Below are 16,486 nucleotides of genomic sequence, written 5' to 3' on the forward strand. Positions count from 1 at the left end.
GTGTTTGGTAAAGGAGACCTGTTTGGTCACTTAAAATCAGTACAAGACTTTCTAGTCCCCAAGGTTCTTCTCTTAGGTTTGCAGAGTTGACTGCTCTGCAAACTGCCAGCTTTATTTATTTATTTATTTATTTATTTATTTATTTATTTATTTATTTATTCATGAGATGTAAGTAAGTCGGAATGAGCTAATTTAGCCAATGGAATTTTATAACAGAAGTATGAGTGCTGTGGGTTTTCTCCCCTCAGCCCCTCCAGCAGAAATATAATTTGCAGAAATGAAAACATTCTCTGGCTGGCTTTAGGGTTTTCTCAAAAATAGAAACAGTAGGGTTTGTCTGGCTGGGCCAGTTTCCTCACCACACACCTGGTGTATATCACTTTAAAAAATAAATTATGCCTCATTAAATTACAATTAAATGAAATCACGATCATTTGTTTTTCTGGAAGGAAGATGTTTTGCATATTGAAAGCCTAATTTGTTGCAGGTGACAAAAAGGCTGAACGGATTATTTAATATCACTTTATTTTTATATTGTTGCTCTCTGGTTAGTTTGTGTATACTTCAGTAGCTCAGAATTATATTATTGTAAACATTATTGCTCTCAAGACACTTAAATTTATTGTTCTACTCTACCGCTCAGCTATCTAACCACTGTTGTTTACCAGCACTGTTTATCTTTAGTTGCAGAAGGACAGGAGATTTTTCCCTTGAAGTTGGTTTTCTTGTTATCTGTCCTGCTGTTGACATGGCTCCGGAGCTGTCAAAGTGCTTTGCCTACTACAGCTGAGCTGCAGACCACTTGTTGCAGCCAGATTTCCTACCTGCAGGCACAGAATGAGCACTGGGACAGGGCCCAGTGACCACTGATGTGGTGCTCTAAGGTCTGGTGGCTGAGATGTGGTGTGCACTACTACTATCTCTGTAAAGGAGGAGATCTTCATAGAAACACGAGGCACAAACTAAGGTCAGAACCGTTGACTCTCTCCCATGATGTGCCATTTCTGGTGCCAAGTTGGAGCCCCCAGGCCCAGAGCTGGTGTCTCAGGCAGTAAGATACCTTGTCAGTGCCATGACTGAGCCACGTGTACCTGTGTGCCCCTGATTTACATACGGAGTCAATGACTGCGAAAAGTAATTGCTGGCATGCTTTCACATATGCTCTCCATTTTTGAAATTGAACCATAAATTTAGCCGGGCTAAGATGGGAGGAGAAAAAGCGGTCTTAGAGTCAGCTCCAGAAGCTTTCAGGTACCTTTCTTTCCACAACCCCATTAATTTTTGGAAGCTGACCCAAAGGGGAAACAAAAAAAGTTACATATCCTTTAAGACCTAGAAAATTAAAAATTTAGAGAATCTGTGGAATTGATATTTGTTTACTGCCTTTGGAGAATTTTCCACCGACTTTAAGGGGAAATTATAATAGGGACATGCTTTATTGATCTTGGAATGCCTCAAGTCACAGGCTCAGCTTTCTGAAATGTCCTGTTTCTGTTAATGTGCAGCACGTGAGTCTGGCAAACTTCGGAATTTTTTTTACAGAAGATCCCTGAGGGGTGGTGAACTCTAAGAAGGAATCTGGGTACAAGCTGATGGCTTTGTCAGGGCTGCAGAGTGACAGAAGCAATGCCAGGGCCTGCCTGGCGCCTGTGCGGGCCTGCTCCACCTGCCGGCCTCCCTCCAGCCTCCTCCTCCCATTCCTGGTCTGAGGGTCCTGCCATGCCTCCAGGCCCAGTCTGGGCCCTCTGGGATCTGCAGGAAAAGCATGAGGAGAAAGCTCTTCTCTTTATCTTGTAGATTAGGAGCTGAAAAGGTGAGCTGTGTCCAGCCTACCTACCGGTTACCTCTGGAGCTTATTTCAAGCACTGCAGGCATACACACTGCTGAAGCACAGCTTGCACATACGTCTTTCTTTTAATGTAGATGTTCAATAGCAGATAGGAGATAAAAGGAGATACAGACACTTGTTTGCATGTCTGTTGGTTTTGTCAGGAATTCTATTCAGTAAGATCAATAAATAGCAAAAATGTTGGCATTTGCACGATCAACTGTATGACCAGTGTTTTAGCAAGTCTTTCGGGGGGAGACTCAGGCTTGGAAGAAAATAGGCTGAACGTTACAGGGTTTTGACTAGGTGGCTGTTTTCTGGTAATGTTTTCCTTAGGAGACAGAAGTGCTGGTGAGGCAGCTTGCCTCAGTCACGGCTGTGCAGTAGTGGTGCGAAACATTCATGTCAGCAGCTGTGGCTGAATCGCAGTGGGGCCCTGCATCCCCTTTGTGGCTGAAGGCCACAGCTCCCATGGTGGGCTGGGGCTTGTGGCACTGCTTCATTGTACAGCAGCGTATGTGAGCACTTGGCTCAGGAGGGGACTGTTATCGCTTCTGGGAGTGAAATGGCTTCTTGTGAAGTGGGGATGTGGTGGGTACCTCTGGAACGTGGGTGGAACGTGCTTTGCTCTAGTGGTTAGTGTAGGCCCCCTCCAGGCTTGTATATTGTGCCCTAACTTCCACATAGCTGTGCTTGCAGTTATGCATTATTTTAATCTCATCATTAGACTTAAGCCTCATTTAATACTATTTTTCTCTCTCTCCAACTCCCTTTTTTTTTTTTTTTTTTTTTTAATTTTGCGCTGGTTACCTCCTGGCAGAATGGTTTCTGTGAATATAGTGTTAATTTGTTGTTGCAGCAAGAAGCCCATGGTGTTTTAAAATACGGCATAAAAGAATGGGTTAAATCCCTAGAGCTATATTCTGAGGCTTTATTATTTACTGCATTTTCTCCTCTCAGAAACAAGTGTCCAGACCAAAATGAACGGACTATAATATCAAACTCTACCAAATGTTTTTCTTGATAAACCTCCTGCACTGTTTAAATGTCAAAACTAAATTTACCAAACTTGGCAGATTTGTCAAAGATGAACAGGCCTGCCAAGCATTCCCAGCATCAAGACAAGACAGAGAGAGAGGGAGAGGGAGACATCTAACAGCTCCTAAAATATTTGCTGCAAGCACCTGGTGGTAACTGCAGTTTCTTCTACCCAGTGCACCTGCCTTCATATCCAGGATTTCTATGCTCACATGCTTATTTATATGCTTTTTACAGTGCAAGAATAGTACAGTCGCAAAATAAACTCCAGCCCTCACAAGACAAGCACTTTCCTACAAAATATTCCCTGTGGAAGAGGCTATGAGATTTTGATGTAGGCTCTCAGTTTTTCTAAACAAATTTAAAACACCACCATGTGACTGGACTTTTAAATTTTTTTAACCAGGGCTTGTTGTCTGAGATCCTGCGTAAAGAAGAAGACCCTAGGACAGCTTCCCAGTCCCTCCTGGTAAACTTAAGGGCGATGCAGAATTTCCTCAACTTGCCTGACTCGGAACGGGATCGAATCTATCAGGATGAGAGAGAGAGAAGCATGAACCCTAATGTGAGCATGGTGTCTTCAGCAGCCAGCAGCCCAAGCTCCTCTAGAACCCCCCAGGTAAGATGTGATCCTTTGTTATGTGGTTCTGTGCTAATATTAGTCCAGGGAAGGAGTTTTTCTCTGCCCTTCCCTTCTATGTTGCTCCCTTTGCTCAGGTGAGGTATGAAAATCCTTTTATAAGACTTGGAGAGACTGTTAAGAGGTGTTTATTGAATTGCAACAAGACTTAGTGATGATTCTAGCTTTGATCAATGCCATAAATGCAAAAAAGAATCTGTGATTTTAGTACCTGAATGGTTGCTTGCGGGCTTTCCAGACAGAGTGTTTTAGACTACGTTATAGAAATATTATTTACATAACTTTTTGTCTCAGTGCTCTGTGATGTTCTACAGAATACAGGAAATTTCTGAGCTTGTGGAGAGATTCATATATGTAGCAATCAAAAACATGCAGTGGTTAGGAGCCAACAGTGAGTTAGAAATCAGTGCACTCTGCCTAGGAAATGACAGTCCTTTAGTTAGTTTACACTAGTAATTATTTGAAGTACAGAAGGTAGAGACGGGCACAGTGCTAGGGCAGGAGATGATGCTTTGAAGCTCTAAACTAGTAGACTTATCTAATCAGGTTTATTAACATTCTGTTCCTATCTACTTCTCTATGTAAGTTGTTCATTTGCGCTAAGAATGAACATGCAGGTACTACACTGTCATAGTGTATCCACCCTTCAGCCAGGCTTCTTACTGTCCCAGACGTATACTCCAAAAAGGAAAAGGTGATCGCACACCAACAATTAACTCTTGTCATGACATCTGTGTAACTTGAGTTTGAAATTTCTAATTGTGCAGATGTGATAGCTCAGGTATAGCACTTCTCGTCGTCTTTCATAAACAGGCCTTTGTAACCCTCCTGTTCTGGTACTTCCACAGTCATGTAGTCTGCAGAGTCTCCGAGTGCTCGCTCGGGCTGTGCATGTCTTAACCATGCTTATAATATTACTGAGCAATTCTCATCCTGAATACTGGAGCTGCAGCTGCTAAAAATAAGAGTCTTGGGGCAGGGAGTTAAAGGCACATAGATCATCCTTAAGGTGTGCTGATTTTGTAGAAACTGTTGAGCTCAGTTCATGTGTTTGGGTAGACTCTACTGCTACACGTGATATAAAGAACTGCTTTCACTGAAAGCAAGCACATCTTGCCATGCTGAATTCAATGCTGAATTTTTGTAATATGCAAAATTCATTGTTGCATAATTCTTAACTGTTTTTAGTTATCTTTCTATGAAAATAAAATTCTGAAGAGAACTATTTTAACATCTAAATAGCGTAAACTCTTTCTGCATTTATATTTTCATGAAAGAATTAGCTTACTACTGGTAATATTTAGTGCAATAGATTTCATAACTTGAATAGAACAATAATAATTAAAAAAAAAAAAACCAACCCAGAAAGAAATGGGTGAGTTAGATGCAGTCCAGTGAAAACAGAAATCAGATCTCTGTCAGATCTGTCACTCTGTCTCTTTCCTCTGTCAAAATAAGAAATCTTCCCCGTGTTCTAGTGACAGCTTTAAGTAAGGAAAATTTTGTTCTTCTTTTTAAGAGTGAAGCATTGTTAGAAAGCGATACACTAGAAATATAAAGCAGCTCGCCTTTCCCTTATTTTCTTGAAGAATCTGGTAGAATATAGTGAGATTTTTTAATCACCAAAGGCAATGCAGAAACCTTTTTATACCCAGTGCTTGTCTTGTGCCCACTGGATAAAATTTCTCCAGTCCTCTGAGGGCCAGCACCAGTCAGCACAGGTGCTGTTTTGACAACTTGGACACCTCTGCAAATTAGGCTGCTTCCCAGCTCCTGGGCAGGCAGCTCGGCTACTGTGCTTCCCCATATGCCTGGTATTAGTCCCGATGAGACAAGTTCCCTGTTCATATACCATGCAGCGATCCTGAAACATTGCCTCCCCAGGCAAATCTGTTGTATAGCCCAGATAATGGTGCTTTTTGGGTAGCAGTGGTAACTAGTGAGGAGGAACTATACTGGCCTTTCAAGAATTATGTTACAGTGCTGAAGAAGTTGATTTAATGTCATTTTGGAACATGGTTTCCATAGATACCAATCTCTTGAGGCAGTACTTCTGGGAATGATTTTTTTTAGTGCGCTGGATAGAGTATGGTTAAGTGATGGGACAGCCGTGGAGGTGTGCTCATGAGCACAAGGAGTCACCTAGCTTGACTCCATCACTCCGGAACCCAAAACCCCTCAGGGTATTCCCCAAGCACAGACAGATGTGATCTAGCACCGGTGCGGAGGTGAGAGCAGCAGATCCATCTAGCAAGAGGATGCAAGTGCTTGGGGGAGGAGTTCTGAGCTTTTAAAGGTTATTGCGTACATGTTGCCATCTCTCTTCTCTCTGTCAAAGACCAGCAGTAACTGCTGGGATTTCAGCACTCTAGCATTGTGATTACAAACCCTTTTCTTTTTTGTTTTCTTTCTCTTTTTTTTCACCATTTGCAGTGAGACATTTCAATAATGGTAAACTTCTTGCTAATATGAAGATCAATTTTGAATCCAGGCCTTTGGCTTTAGACACTTGCTTGTGATATTTCTGTTTGGCACTTGTCCTACCTATTCTGATGATCAAATAAAAAAGAGCCCAGCTTTTGGGGTACATTGGGCAGGCTGGCTCCTGACTTCTGGCTGTGGAGCTGGTAGTGCAGGAGATCTGTGCAGGACAAGATTTGTTTTAAAACTTTTCTTTATATGCTAATTTTGTTCTCAGAATCTCAGGCCTCACCTTCCAGACCTTGGTGACCTCAGCTGCTGTGCTAATCAAAGGCTCCATTGCCTGGAAAGACTTTCTTTATACCCTTCACAGCACTGCGATGTCTTTAGTTAAGTTCCACTAAATGAATCCTGACAGATTTGGACAGTCCTCCTCCTTTCCCATGATCTCTTTGTTGCTTTCCTGAGTTCCTCACAACTGTCCTGTCTCTTGTCTATCCCTGAGGATTGAATTTTGGAGTGTTCGCTGTCCCTGTCGGTTCATCCATGGGGCTGTACCCACTCATGGTCAGGGCCTGTGGATGAATTTGGCCTTGGCTTCCAGTGGTGCCAGGGCACCAAAGGCCCTGGTTTGCCTCAACTGTGCTCCTACTGCCCTAGTCTTAATGCAGAGATGCAGAAATCTCCAGCCCTTTCTCTATGGGTCCTGTGCTGAGAGTGCTCTTGTGTTGGAACAGCCAGGAAACAAGCCAAGGAGGCACAAAGCTGTAGGGAGCCCTTGCTGAGCAGGGTGCATACATTCAGTTGACTGCTGTGCCATGCAACACTGTGTGGGTTCTGCACAGTGAGCTCCTCCTGATCCCTAGACTGGCTTCAGAAAGAGAGGAGATACAGGTTGATGAAGGCTTTATCTGCAAGCAGTAGGAAGAGTGATTAGATTGTTGTCTTGATTGAATTTTGTCTCCGTTATTAATGTGGGCCTTGGAATAGAAAAGATGTTAGAGACAGGAAGATTTGGAGGAAAGCAAAACAAAAGAAGTTCAAAAGGCTTGGTTTTGCCTAGTTAACCTTCTCATTAACAAAGAGGCGTTTGACCATGTCTACCTAGTTAAAAATTAATATTAGATGTACTCTAGCAGCCTTCAACTCTAGTGCAATGGCAGGAGCCAGCTGAAAAGGCTTATGATTGGACCAGATGACTGAATATCACCAGGCTTTATGGGAGGTTTGAATCTATCTGGAAATGTGAGCTTTGTGACTTAGCTTAGTTTGTTTCCTAAGACTTTTACATCTCAAAAGAAAATGGGGATTTTACGTCAGTAACCTATGTATTTCCCTTAAAAGATGTAGGATTTCAAGGATCAGCCCTGGCAAATGAGATCTGAGCTCCAAGGGGCTGCTGGTGCTGTGAGCACTGCATCCTGTCCCTCACCTGCCTCTACCATCTGAGGATGGCCATGGCTGAGGGGCTTTAAAATAAAAATCTTGTAGAAGCCTATAGCACTGATAGCAGCCTTGCAAGGGTAGTCCAGCCTGGAGAAGGTACTGGCAGCGTCCGTTATTGTCCTTCATTTGTCACAGAAGCTGATGGGAAATCATTCAATTAAAAGGAGTGCAGTGGAATACACAAAATCTCAATATGAGTTTAGGAGAATGAGGGCAGCACATCAAAGGCATGCCAAAGCCCAGCTTTATGAAATGATTTTTTTTTTTTTCATTTCCACTGATTTCCTAGGTGAAATTAGGTGACTGTCTGGCCAGCATAATGATGATAAGGCTGGGAAACCATACATACTCAAATGACATACGTATAGTTTTAATAAAGGATGAGAGAGACTTGAGGGAGTGCATTAAATTGAGTAATAATTTATTATTTAGAGACCTCTACCCATTTACTCATTTTTTCTGGGAGAATTGGCTCTTCCTCCAAGGTGTAGGCCACTTTTAAAGAGGGGGGAAGAAGGTAGAGGCTGGTGTCAGTGCTGTGGCAGCTAGCTGGCAGAGCAAACTTCAGAGGCTGCCTGCAGCCGAGCGCCCAGCTACCTATCGTGTTGTTGAGCTGCTCAATAAACATGCTGGGAGAGGGAGAGGGGGGAGTTGACAGGGCCTTGTATGTCCTATAGGAATGCACTGCAATTATTTCCAATCACAATTAACCTGATTAGAATAATGGACAGGAAGTGTCCCTCTGTAGCTAATGCAGTTTGGCATCAGCTGACTGAAATCCTTTGATAATTTCTGCACAGATGGCTGGGCTGAAAGCAGCACTTTTTTAATTATTATTTTCATGGTCTCTTGGTAGGCCAAAACCTCGACACCAACAACAGACCTCCCCATTAAGGCGGACGGCGCCAACGTCAACATCACAGCTGCCATTTATGACGAGATCCAACAGGAGATGAAAAGGGCCAAGGTATCTCAAGCTCTGTTTGCCAAGGTGGCTGCCAATAAAAGTCAGGTGAGTGGTAGAGGGGATTTCGTTCTTTTTGGGGTTTTGTTTTTAAAGCCAACTTTGGGGTTGAAGCTAGACCTATATTCTCCTCCCACCAATAAAAATACATCTGTTCATACAATAATAATAACCTTCATCTCTGGGGAACCTGTCGTGTTTCTGGCATTTGCCTGCTTAAGTGGTTTCCTTTTTCCTTTTAAAATAGACTGAAAAAAGGACCGGCTTGCAGCTGAGCTTTCCTCCCCATTTTGTACAAACACACGTCTTTTCCCACTTGTAGCATATAACTTACATGTCTATTAGTAGGACAAGGACCTTTCAAAATGATGATACCCTTCTTGTTTTTGCAGGTAAAAAAAAAAAAAACATTTGCTTAAGTAATTAATGGAAGGAAGGTGATGGGGAAACTGCATGCTAGGAAGGTGTTTCCTATTTTTTTCCCTCATGTTGTTTGTGCTACATGCAGTATTGCCATGTGAGCAATTCACATCCAATCCAATCATTTTTACAAAAAAGATGAGAGGGCACTGCAGTGTGTTCTCCTGGATTAATTTTCACCTTGGATGTAAAAAATACATGCGGGCAAACCTAGGCTGGATGAAATTCTTAAAAATTTCATCCAACTGTTTAAAAAAATATAATGTATCAGTATGAATTTTGTGGAAAGGAGGACAGCATTCTTTGTAGGAAGGACCGCAAGCGGATGATGGTTCCATGGTTCCAATGGTCTCCAATTGTTTACTCTGTGTGAGAAGAGCTGCTTCTGATCCTGAATGAAATTACTCAGTTATGCTAGGAGAGGGCATCAGTATGCACATAAGAATGCACAAATGCCTCTGTGTGGAAGGGTTAGAAATATCTAGGTGCATGTACTCTACTAAATACATTTTTTCCCTCTGTGAAGGAAAGCAATGTTGTAGTCATTAAAGTAGACGTAAAATAAGAAGTTGAAAGGCATATAAAGAAAGCATCAAAGGCTATCAAAGCACATGGGAGAGCCTTGTCCTTGTTACAGGTATTTGTGCCCACGCATCTGGAGGTCTGATCCATTTTTTCCTTCCTCAATTAATCGTTAATTTTCTTTGCCTTTTGGTTTATCTTGTCCGAGTACAGGGGTTACAGTCCACAACCCCTCAGCCCCCCAGCAAAATCCCAGGCACAGTATGAAATACATGAAAGGAAAATACCATGGAACCCTCTTAAACTGTTAAATGCATAAAAATCTCATGTACCACATGGCAAAATATAATGAGAACTGGAGCTGTTAAACGAATAAAGCTGTTAAAAGCATAATGCCACTTGGCACAACTACTGTGCATTTAACGGTTTTCCACTGTGTAATAAATGACATATGTGGTAAACGTGCAGTAAATATAAAAACTGCACAATTGATTTTGCAAACGTGCCCCTTATTCTTTACTCCATGCAGATATCAAAGTTCCACCCAGAATCCGGACTGGACAGCTTTTAATAAGCAGCGTGTAGCACAAACTGAATGCCAGCTTCTCTGAAGTTTGGCTTGAAATTGCTTGTAAGCTTCCTGTCATTATACCCAGAGGCTTCTTGAAATAGAGAGGGACTGAACCACCCAACAGTAATTTGGGTGGCTCACTAGCTTCAGTGTGTGCCAGTTTCTCTGGCAGTGATGCACACTAGCACCAAAATAAAAATAAGCTTCATAGTCTTTCACGTGGAAAAAGAACAGGGCAGATTTTGGAAGCCAGATGCAAAAGGATAAGCACAGGATCCACACATGTTATCGTTTAAAGCAAAGTTAATGCCCATAAAGGTTTTGTTTCTTCAACAGAAGCAAATAAAGAAGCATTTCTCAGGCCGATGTTTCTTTTGTTTCACAGTCCTGCCAAAGCAATACTGGCTCCCTGGGATGACCCAGCATTTGCCATGCTGAGATGTCATAGCTCTCTGCTGGAGCATGAAAGTGGTTTGTGAGGGAACTGGAAGGCAGGGACAGAGAAGCTACAGCCACAAACCCTAGTGGTACACAGCTCCCCAGCTCCAAAGCTCACCTGTGTGGCCCTCCAAGGGTGGTGTGTCTACGCTGTGCTGCAGCTGTCCACACGCCCCCCAGGGCAGCGTAGTGCTGAAACTAAGGACATGGCTGTTTGTATAGGGGAGGTGACGTGATATGGTGGAAAAGTCAGTGTCAGCTTACCTAAAAAGTAGCTGTGGGGCTTTCCCATTGCTTTGTACAGGTCTGTTGTGCCAGTTGCAGGCTCTCCTGATGATAGTGGTGCTGATTTCACCAGCTCAGTCACATGGTGGGAAGTGCACACTGAAAAGTGTTCATATTTAGAAAAGAAAGAGAGTTTGAAAGAAGGGGAAAAAAGAGCAAGTCTGAGGGTTTGCTTGGACTCTTCGCCAAGGTTTGTTCACTTGCTGTTCTCCACAGGCCTGGCTTGCATTGCACTGGCTTCCTCTATTATTCCCTCACCCCAGAAACTGAGAGGCTTCCAGTTTGCTAACAAGGCATGTGTTGTGTTGGGCGCTGCTTTTCTGTCAACAGCAATCCACGGTGCTGTGAGATCTTCACAGTTTTAGCAGCCAGTGAATCTCCGACAGGGCTGTTCTGACATTTTATATGTGGGGCTGTATGTCGTGTACTCAAGAGAGAATCCAGAGCCAATGGAGGCCTCATTTCATCTCCTGTCTTCATACAGGAAGAGCAGTATCCACTGAGAGCAGTTGTTGCAAGCGACATCATCTACTGGTAGACTTAATTGACTTCTAATTTAACAAGTAGCCATCTTTATTCTTAAGTCGTGGCAGATTATTGGTTCAGCAATGAAAGCAAAGGGCAGTTGATAGAAACTGAGGGTACAGATTGTGGACCTCACAAGTCAAATGAATGCAGTATGCAGGACCACGTGGAAATATTGAGGTAGTATGCAAGACTCTCCTTTTAGGGGCTCAAAATTTATAAGGGTCTCAAGCTATTCATTTTAGACATTGACTTATTTGTCCATGTCAAAATATTCATTAATATTCATTTTATTCCGTGTGACATATCTAGATATTTTTTGTCTTGTTTGAGAAGTGTTGTGCATCTCTTTGTCCTCAGCAGGAGTTGAAGTGCACCGCACCCTTCAAACTCAGCCTCCAAAGCTGTCATCCTATTCCAGATGCCACCTGTTAGTGAGGCAGCCACTGGACAGCATGCTTCTCTGGGAATACTGCATGCTAGTGCCCTCTGTCCCTTGAATGACTAAATCTGGGACCTGTAGTATCACATTGAGAGTGTTTCTGGACACTGGATTTGGCCTTTTATCTGTGCTTCAGAATCTCCTGGTTATATTTAAATCACATGGAGTTACCTGTGTGCCACTTTAGAGAGATTCAGGAGACCAGTGTGCCTCTAGAATGGGGCAGTGGGACAGGCAAGGACTTTGACCTTGGGTTGCTGCAGGTTTAAACCAACTGTCAGGACAGTCCTGACAGACTTCTGGTTTCTGTGTCCAGTTCTGCAACTTGACTATGGGTCAAGTTTGCAGAAAACCATTCCCCCGTCATCTTGTGTCAGTGTTTCTGTAACACTATGCAGCAAGGCCACCCCTCTGACCTCTAGTAGGTGGGGGTCCTAACTGAGGCTGTGCTGTGCAAAGCAAGTTTAGGAATATAGATTTGTTCATAATAAGCAGTCACTATCAAAATAAATAGTGGGCATATCTGACTGGAGCCCTTGCTGACAGTCTGAGGGAGGGTAAAGATTGTATGAACATGAGAGGCTGTCCTACAGCTCTCCCAGGGAGGAGTCTCTCTGTAACCAACCTGGGCTATGGAGGAGTGGTTCTGCAGAGGATCTGCCCTGGGCCAGGGCAGGGCAGATGGAAGGATCTGACCTCCAGCATCACTAGTTCAGTAAAAGCAGAAAGCAAACACCAGCAACTGAAATTCTTCCCCATGGGACTGAATTTGTTTTAGTTATACCACAGTAAAGTAAGAGAGAACCCTTTGAGCAGCTTTTGAAAAAAAATGTTAAGCTGGCAAAGCTCAGTCTTGGTTCTTATCTTTGCCTCATTTAAAAATAAACAAATCAAAAATAAAGTTGAGTGTTGGGGACAGAAAAGTTGAGGTCCTTCAAGTTAAGAGAAATGTGGGGCTGTGGATAGAAATACTTTTTCTGTCCATTCCTTGTCTTTTTCATGACTTTTCCTTGTGAGATCCCAGGCACTAGTCTCGGAGCCTGTTCTCTGACCAAGGACAGGTTGGAGCCCCACAGTAGGAGCCCACAGTGTATGGGTCCCAGCCCCTCGGCCACCACCATCACACTTGCTCTGAGCAGGATGCACAAGTACTGTGAGAGATGAGCAGTCACCCTCTGAGGCAGGTTTTATCCTTTACTGTCTGTCCCTCCCAACTTATATCCCCTTTTTCAGTATGATGGAATGCCTTTCCTCCTCCTTTTAGCTTAGAATACGTATTTCCTGTGCCCTTCAACTATTTAGCTTCCAGTGACAATGAACAACAACTAGAAAAAGACTGAACTTAAAGTTTCTCTTAAGTGTATTTGGACATCCACTACAGCTTCTACAACAGTGCCTCTCTCAGCCTCTGAGCAAAGCATGGTCACTTGTGGAGCTGGGACTTTGCTCAGGAAGCCATTGACAGACTTGGGAGCTGCTGGCAGGCTGCTTGCCTTAGCCACGAGCCTGCACTACCTCTCCAGTGCAGAGAGAAGCTTGTCTCAATTTGACATGCTGGAGGTATCTTCAGCAAACAGCATCCTTCCCTCTGAGCCTAAGAGGTGTGAGCAGACTTGGTGTTCCCACGGGTCCAAGATGTGTCAGGGTTCATGTACTTCATTTTTTGGTATTATTTCTTGTTTTATGAGACTACTGAGAAACTAGGATGTGGAAGTGCTTTGTATTTTTCCTCAATTTTTGTAGGATGAAAAGTACTGCGTGATACAGAAAACTCAGGCTATCAAGTGACTAACCTTGAACTGTACCAAAATGCTCCCAGTAAAGCTTCTCAGGTTTAGTCCCCCTCCCCCCAGCCCTCATCAAGAATTCATTGAAGCCATGACAGAACTCTCCATTACAGTTAGTCTTTTATCCATTTCAGCTTTCTTGATTAGGTTATCTTGAATCATTAGGGGGTTTATTTATTTTAATAGACACTTATTGGATTCATGGAAAGAGAGTTTGGCGACTAAGGAACAAGAGCTGAATATTATCTGCTCATTTCACGCTGCAGAGTCCCAAACTGAGCAAAGGGAAGAGGCTGAGAAAGTTTGACTAGAGGACTCCCTGTGATCCTGTGTAGAAAGGGAATTTTCTCTGGATAATGCATCATTTCTTTTCTAATCTTTCAAGACTTATGTTGATCATTGCTGCTTTTTTTCCTTTTGTCACATATGTTGACATTTTCTGCACTGATGATGTGGGTGAGGAAATGGCCTTTTACATTTATTTTTGAGATTTATTCCTGAATCACTCTTACTAAAAACTCTTCATTTGCCTACTCATACTTTCATGGGAGACCCTAGAAAATGTCAATAGAGAAAACCAACTGTATTATTGTTAGTAATTTCAATTTGAATGCAGGGAAGCACGAGATTGGTTTAGTTAGCTTTATCTAGGCTAGAGGTTTCTCACAGTCCAGCACAGGGAGATGGGCTGCTTGTGAATAAGCCCCGTGGACACCCAGCTACTTCTTTCTTCCATGGTCTGAGTAAAGATGCTGCTAGAAGCGTGAGTACTTGCCTGTAGCCCCAACATAACTTGTTCTGAATTTTTCCCATGTACTTGTACTTCAATCAGAAATCTGGTCCTTGATTGACCATAGGTTGATCACCAAGCAGTAAGCTTGTGCATATGTTCTTTGAGTGCTGGAAAACCTGATCTCGTTGTAGCCTGATAACTCTGACTGCCAGAGCAGCCTCCCCTGCTCTACGATAAGGCTAGCAAAAGTGAAAGGGTCAGGCTGCAATAAAACGGCTCAGGATAAATGAGAAGAGAATATGGCTTGTGATTGCTGCACCACATAACTGTCCCTCAAGGGGGTTTTGGTGTGCCAGGGCTAATGCCTTGATGTAGTAAGCACACTGTTTCTTTAACAGCATAAAAGCACAATGGGAATGGCTGGCTTCCTGCAGATTTTTGTTGATGTTTGCTTAGCTATGTGGAAATGTATTTGATTTTGAGACAGAGAGGTTATAAATAGCAAATTAATATGATATTATTTGTTTTATCAAATAAAATGCTTAGAAAATGTTTATCTTGTCTCACAAGAACAACAGAAATAGAGGCTGGCACTTCTCTGCAGCTCTCCTTAGTGAGCTGATTTGGGCTGCGTTCTTGATGCCTCTACAAGTTTGGGGGTGAAATGAAGGAAGTTCTGAGTAGAATTCCTTGTAACCACAAGCACTGGGTGTGCCTGACTGTAGAGCCAAAAGCATCTTTAATTGTGCTGTTTTTCCTCCTCTTATTTTTAATGGAAGACATTCCCATTTAAGAACCTTAAAACTGACAGTAAGGGCTGGATTCTGCCACCCATACTGACGCATCAAACCCTGCTGGTAACTGTGGCACTCAAGGGGGCTGGTTGTGCTGTGTTGTGAGACTTGTGATGTGCAGGGGAAGCACGACCAGAAACACAGCGTATCGCAGCTCTGGGGAAGGATGTGTTATTTGTTAGGTTTTTAGAATATGTTCACATAAGTAGAATTTACTTGTAATAAAATGAGCTCAGATGTTGTGGATGAGCAAGGGAAAAAGGTGGCAAGATAGCATCTTGTTCTTTACTTTTCCTTCTTTGTGCCAATAAATGCAGCTATAGATGAAAATTCACTGTAAATGGCTGTAGCTCCAAGACTTTTGTATGTTAGCATTTCTTAAACGAAATAATTCTTCTGGAAAGCACTGTGTAACGTACACAGACCCAAAGAAATAAATAAGAGAAAATAAAAAAAATTGCGACCAAAAAACCCCAAGTTGATTTTTTTAACAGAAAAAGGGGATTTGTGTATTAATAATTCATGAGTTCTCATTGAACATGCACGAAGAAACGGTGCTATTCAATAGAGAATACTGTCATCTGTCACTGTTTTATTTGACATTTACACTTCTTTTTTTTTTTTTTTGCCTGGTACTGCAAAACTTTCTTGGATGGCGTGCTAAGATTATTTAAATAAATAATTAAAGAATCCAATGCAGACTTTTCATCTGTATATGGGGAAAGCAGTTACTTGCAATCATAAAGAAGTGTGAGTGTGCTGCAGTGCCGTGTTTTCTCACATACTAACCCAAGCTATCACCTACTAAGCGGCCCCATAAATGGATGGAGTCTTGAATGGAGGGATGAGAGAATGGGTACTCAAATAAATAAAAAGGTAGGAAAAGAGCAGTGAAAGGAGAGATTTGATGCAGGTAAGCGTGCACACGCACATGGTGGGTATGTGCATCTATGTGTGGGGGTGAGTGAATGATAGCTGTTGTGAAGAAAGCTGCCATAAATACATTGCTGTTACTGATGGAAAAATAAATATTTATAAATGGCATTGGGGAGATCCAGTCACACAAAATGTGAGAGAAGACAGGGCATTTAGCACAAAGACAATTCAGAGTTAGGCGCACCTTGCAATTTCTTGCTAATATTAGGCTCATGAAAATCTTTCTGCTCTGTAGGTTAGTTATTATTTATAAAAATCACAGAACCAGCTGATACATTCATAAGCTAATTATTGTAGCAGCTGGGTACACATGGTGCAATATGTCTGAGGCTGTGAAGTATCACAGATTTCTTGGGGCCTGCTGTGGTGGGGGTGTGCTGTTGAAGGCTAGATCCCTTAATCTGATCAGCCAAGCAAATACTTTGTGGGGAAACTGGATTAATATCTCTCTAAATACCATGGATGTGCTTCACCTTCAGAACCAGGCTCCTTTAAACGTGCCATTAGCTTATCTCCTTCAGGGAATTGAGAAGTTCTCAGGTGTCCTCAGGATGACGGGGTCTTTGCCTGGTGCCTGCCTTTGCCAGAAATTAATTTCGTTTGCTCATGTCTGCACACATGGTCACACTGCAGTCTAATCTTTTCCCTAATAGCTCCAAGGTCAGGACCTCGCATGTTGCCAGGCAAATTGAGCGC

The 16,486-nt window shown here is 42.6% G+C and overlaps 1 protein-coding gene across 6 annotated transcripts in view; it reads left to right on the forward strand.

The window, feature by feature from the left end:
• The window catches only part of SATB2 (SATB homeobox 2), a 211,723-nt gene that overhangs the window by 171,474 nt on the left and 23,763 nt on the right, over positions 1 to 16,486 (forward strand). For all 6 annotated transcript variants that reach the window (XM_090144256.1, XM_090144257.1, XM_031601176.2 and 3 more), the window contains 2 exons: positions 3,273 to 3,485; positions 8,230 to 8,385. In XM_090144256.1, the coding sequence (XP_090000382.1) occupies positions 3,273 to 3,485; positions 8,230 to 8,385 (369 nt within the window). The remainder of the gene's footprint in view (positions 1 to 3,272; positions 3,486 to 8,229; positions 8,386 to 16,486) is intronic.

The sequence above is a fragment of the Phasianus colchicus genome, chromosome 7 (assembly GCF_987193195.1).
Source record: "Phasianus colchicus chromosome 7, bPhaCol1.hap1.1, whole genome shotgun sequence".
Lineage (NCBI taxonomy): Eukaryota > Metazoa > Chordata > Aves > Galliformes > Phasianidae > Phasianus > Phasianus colchicus.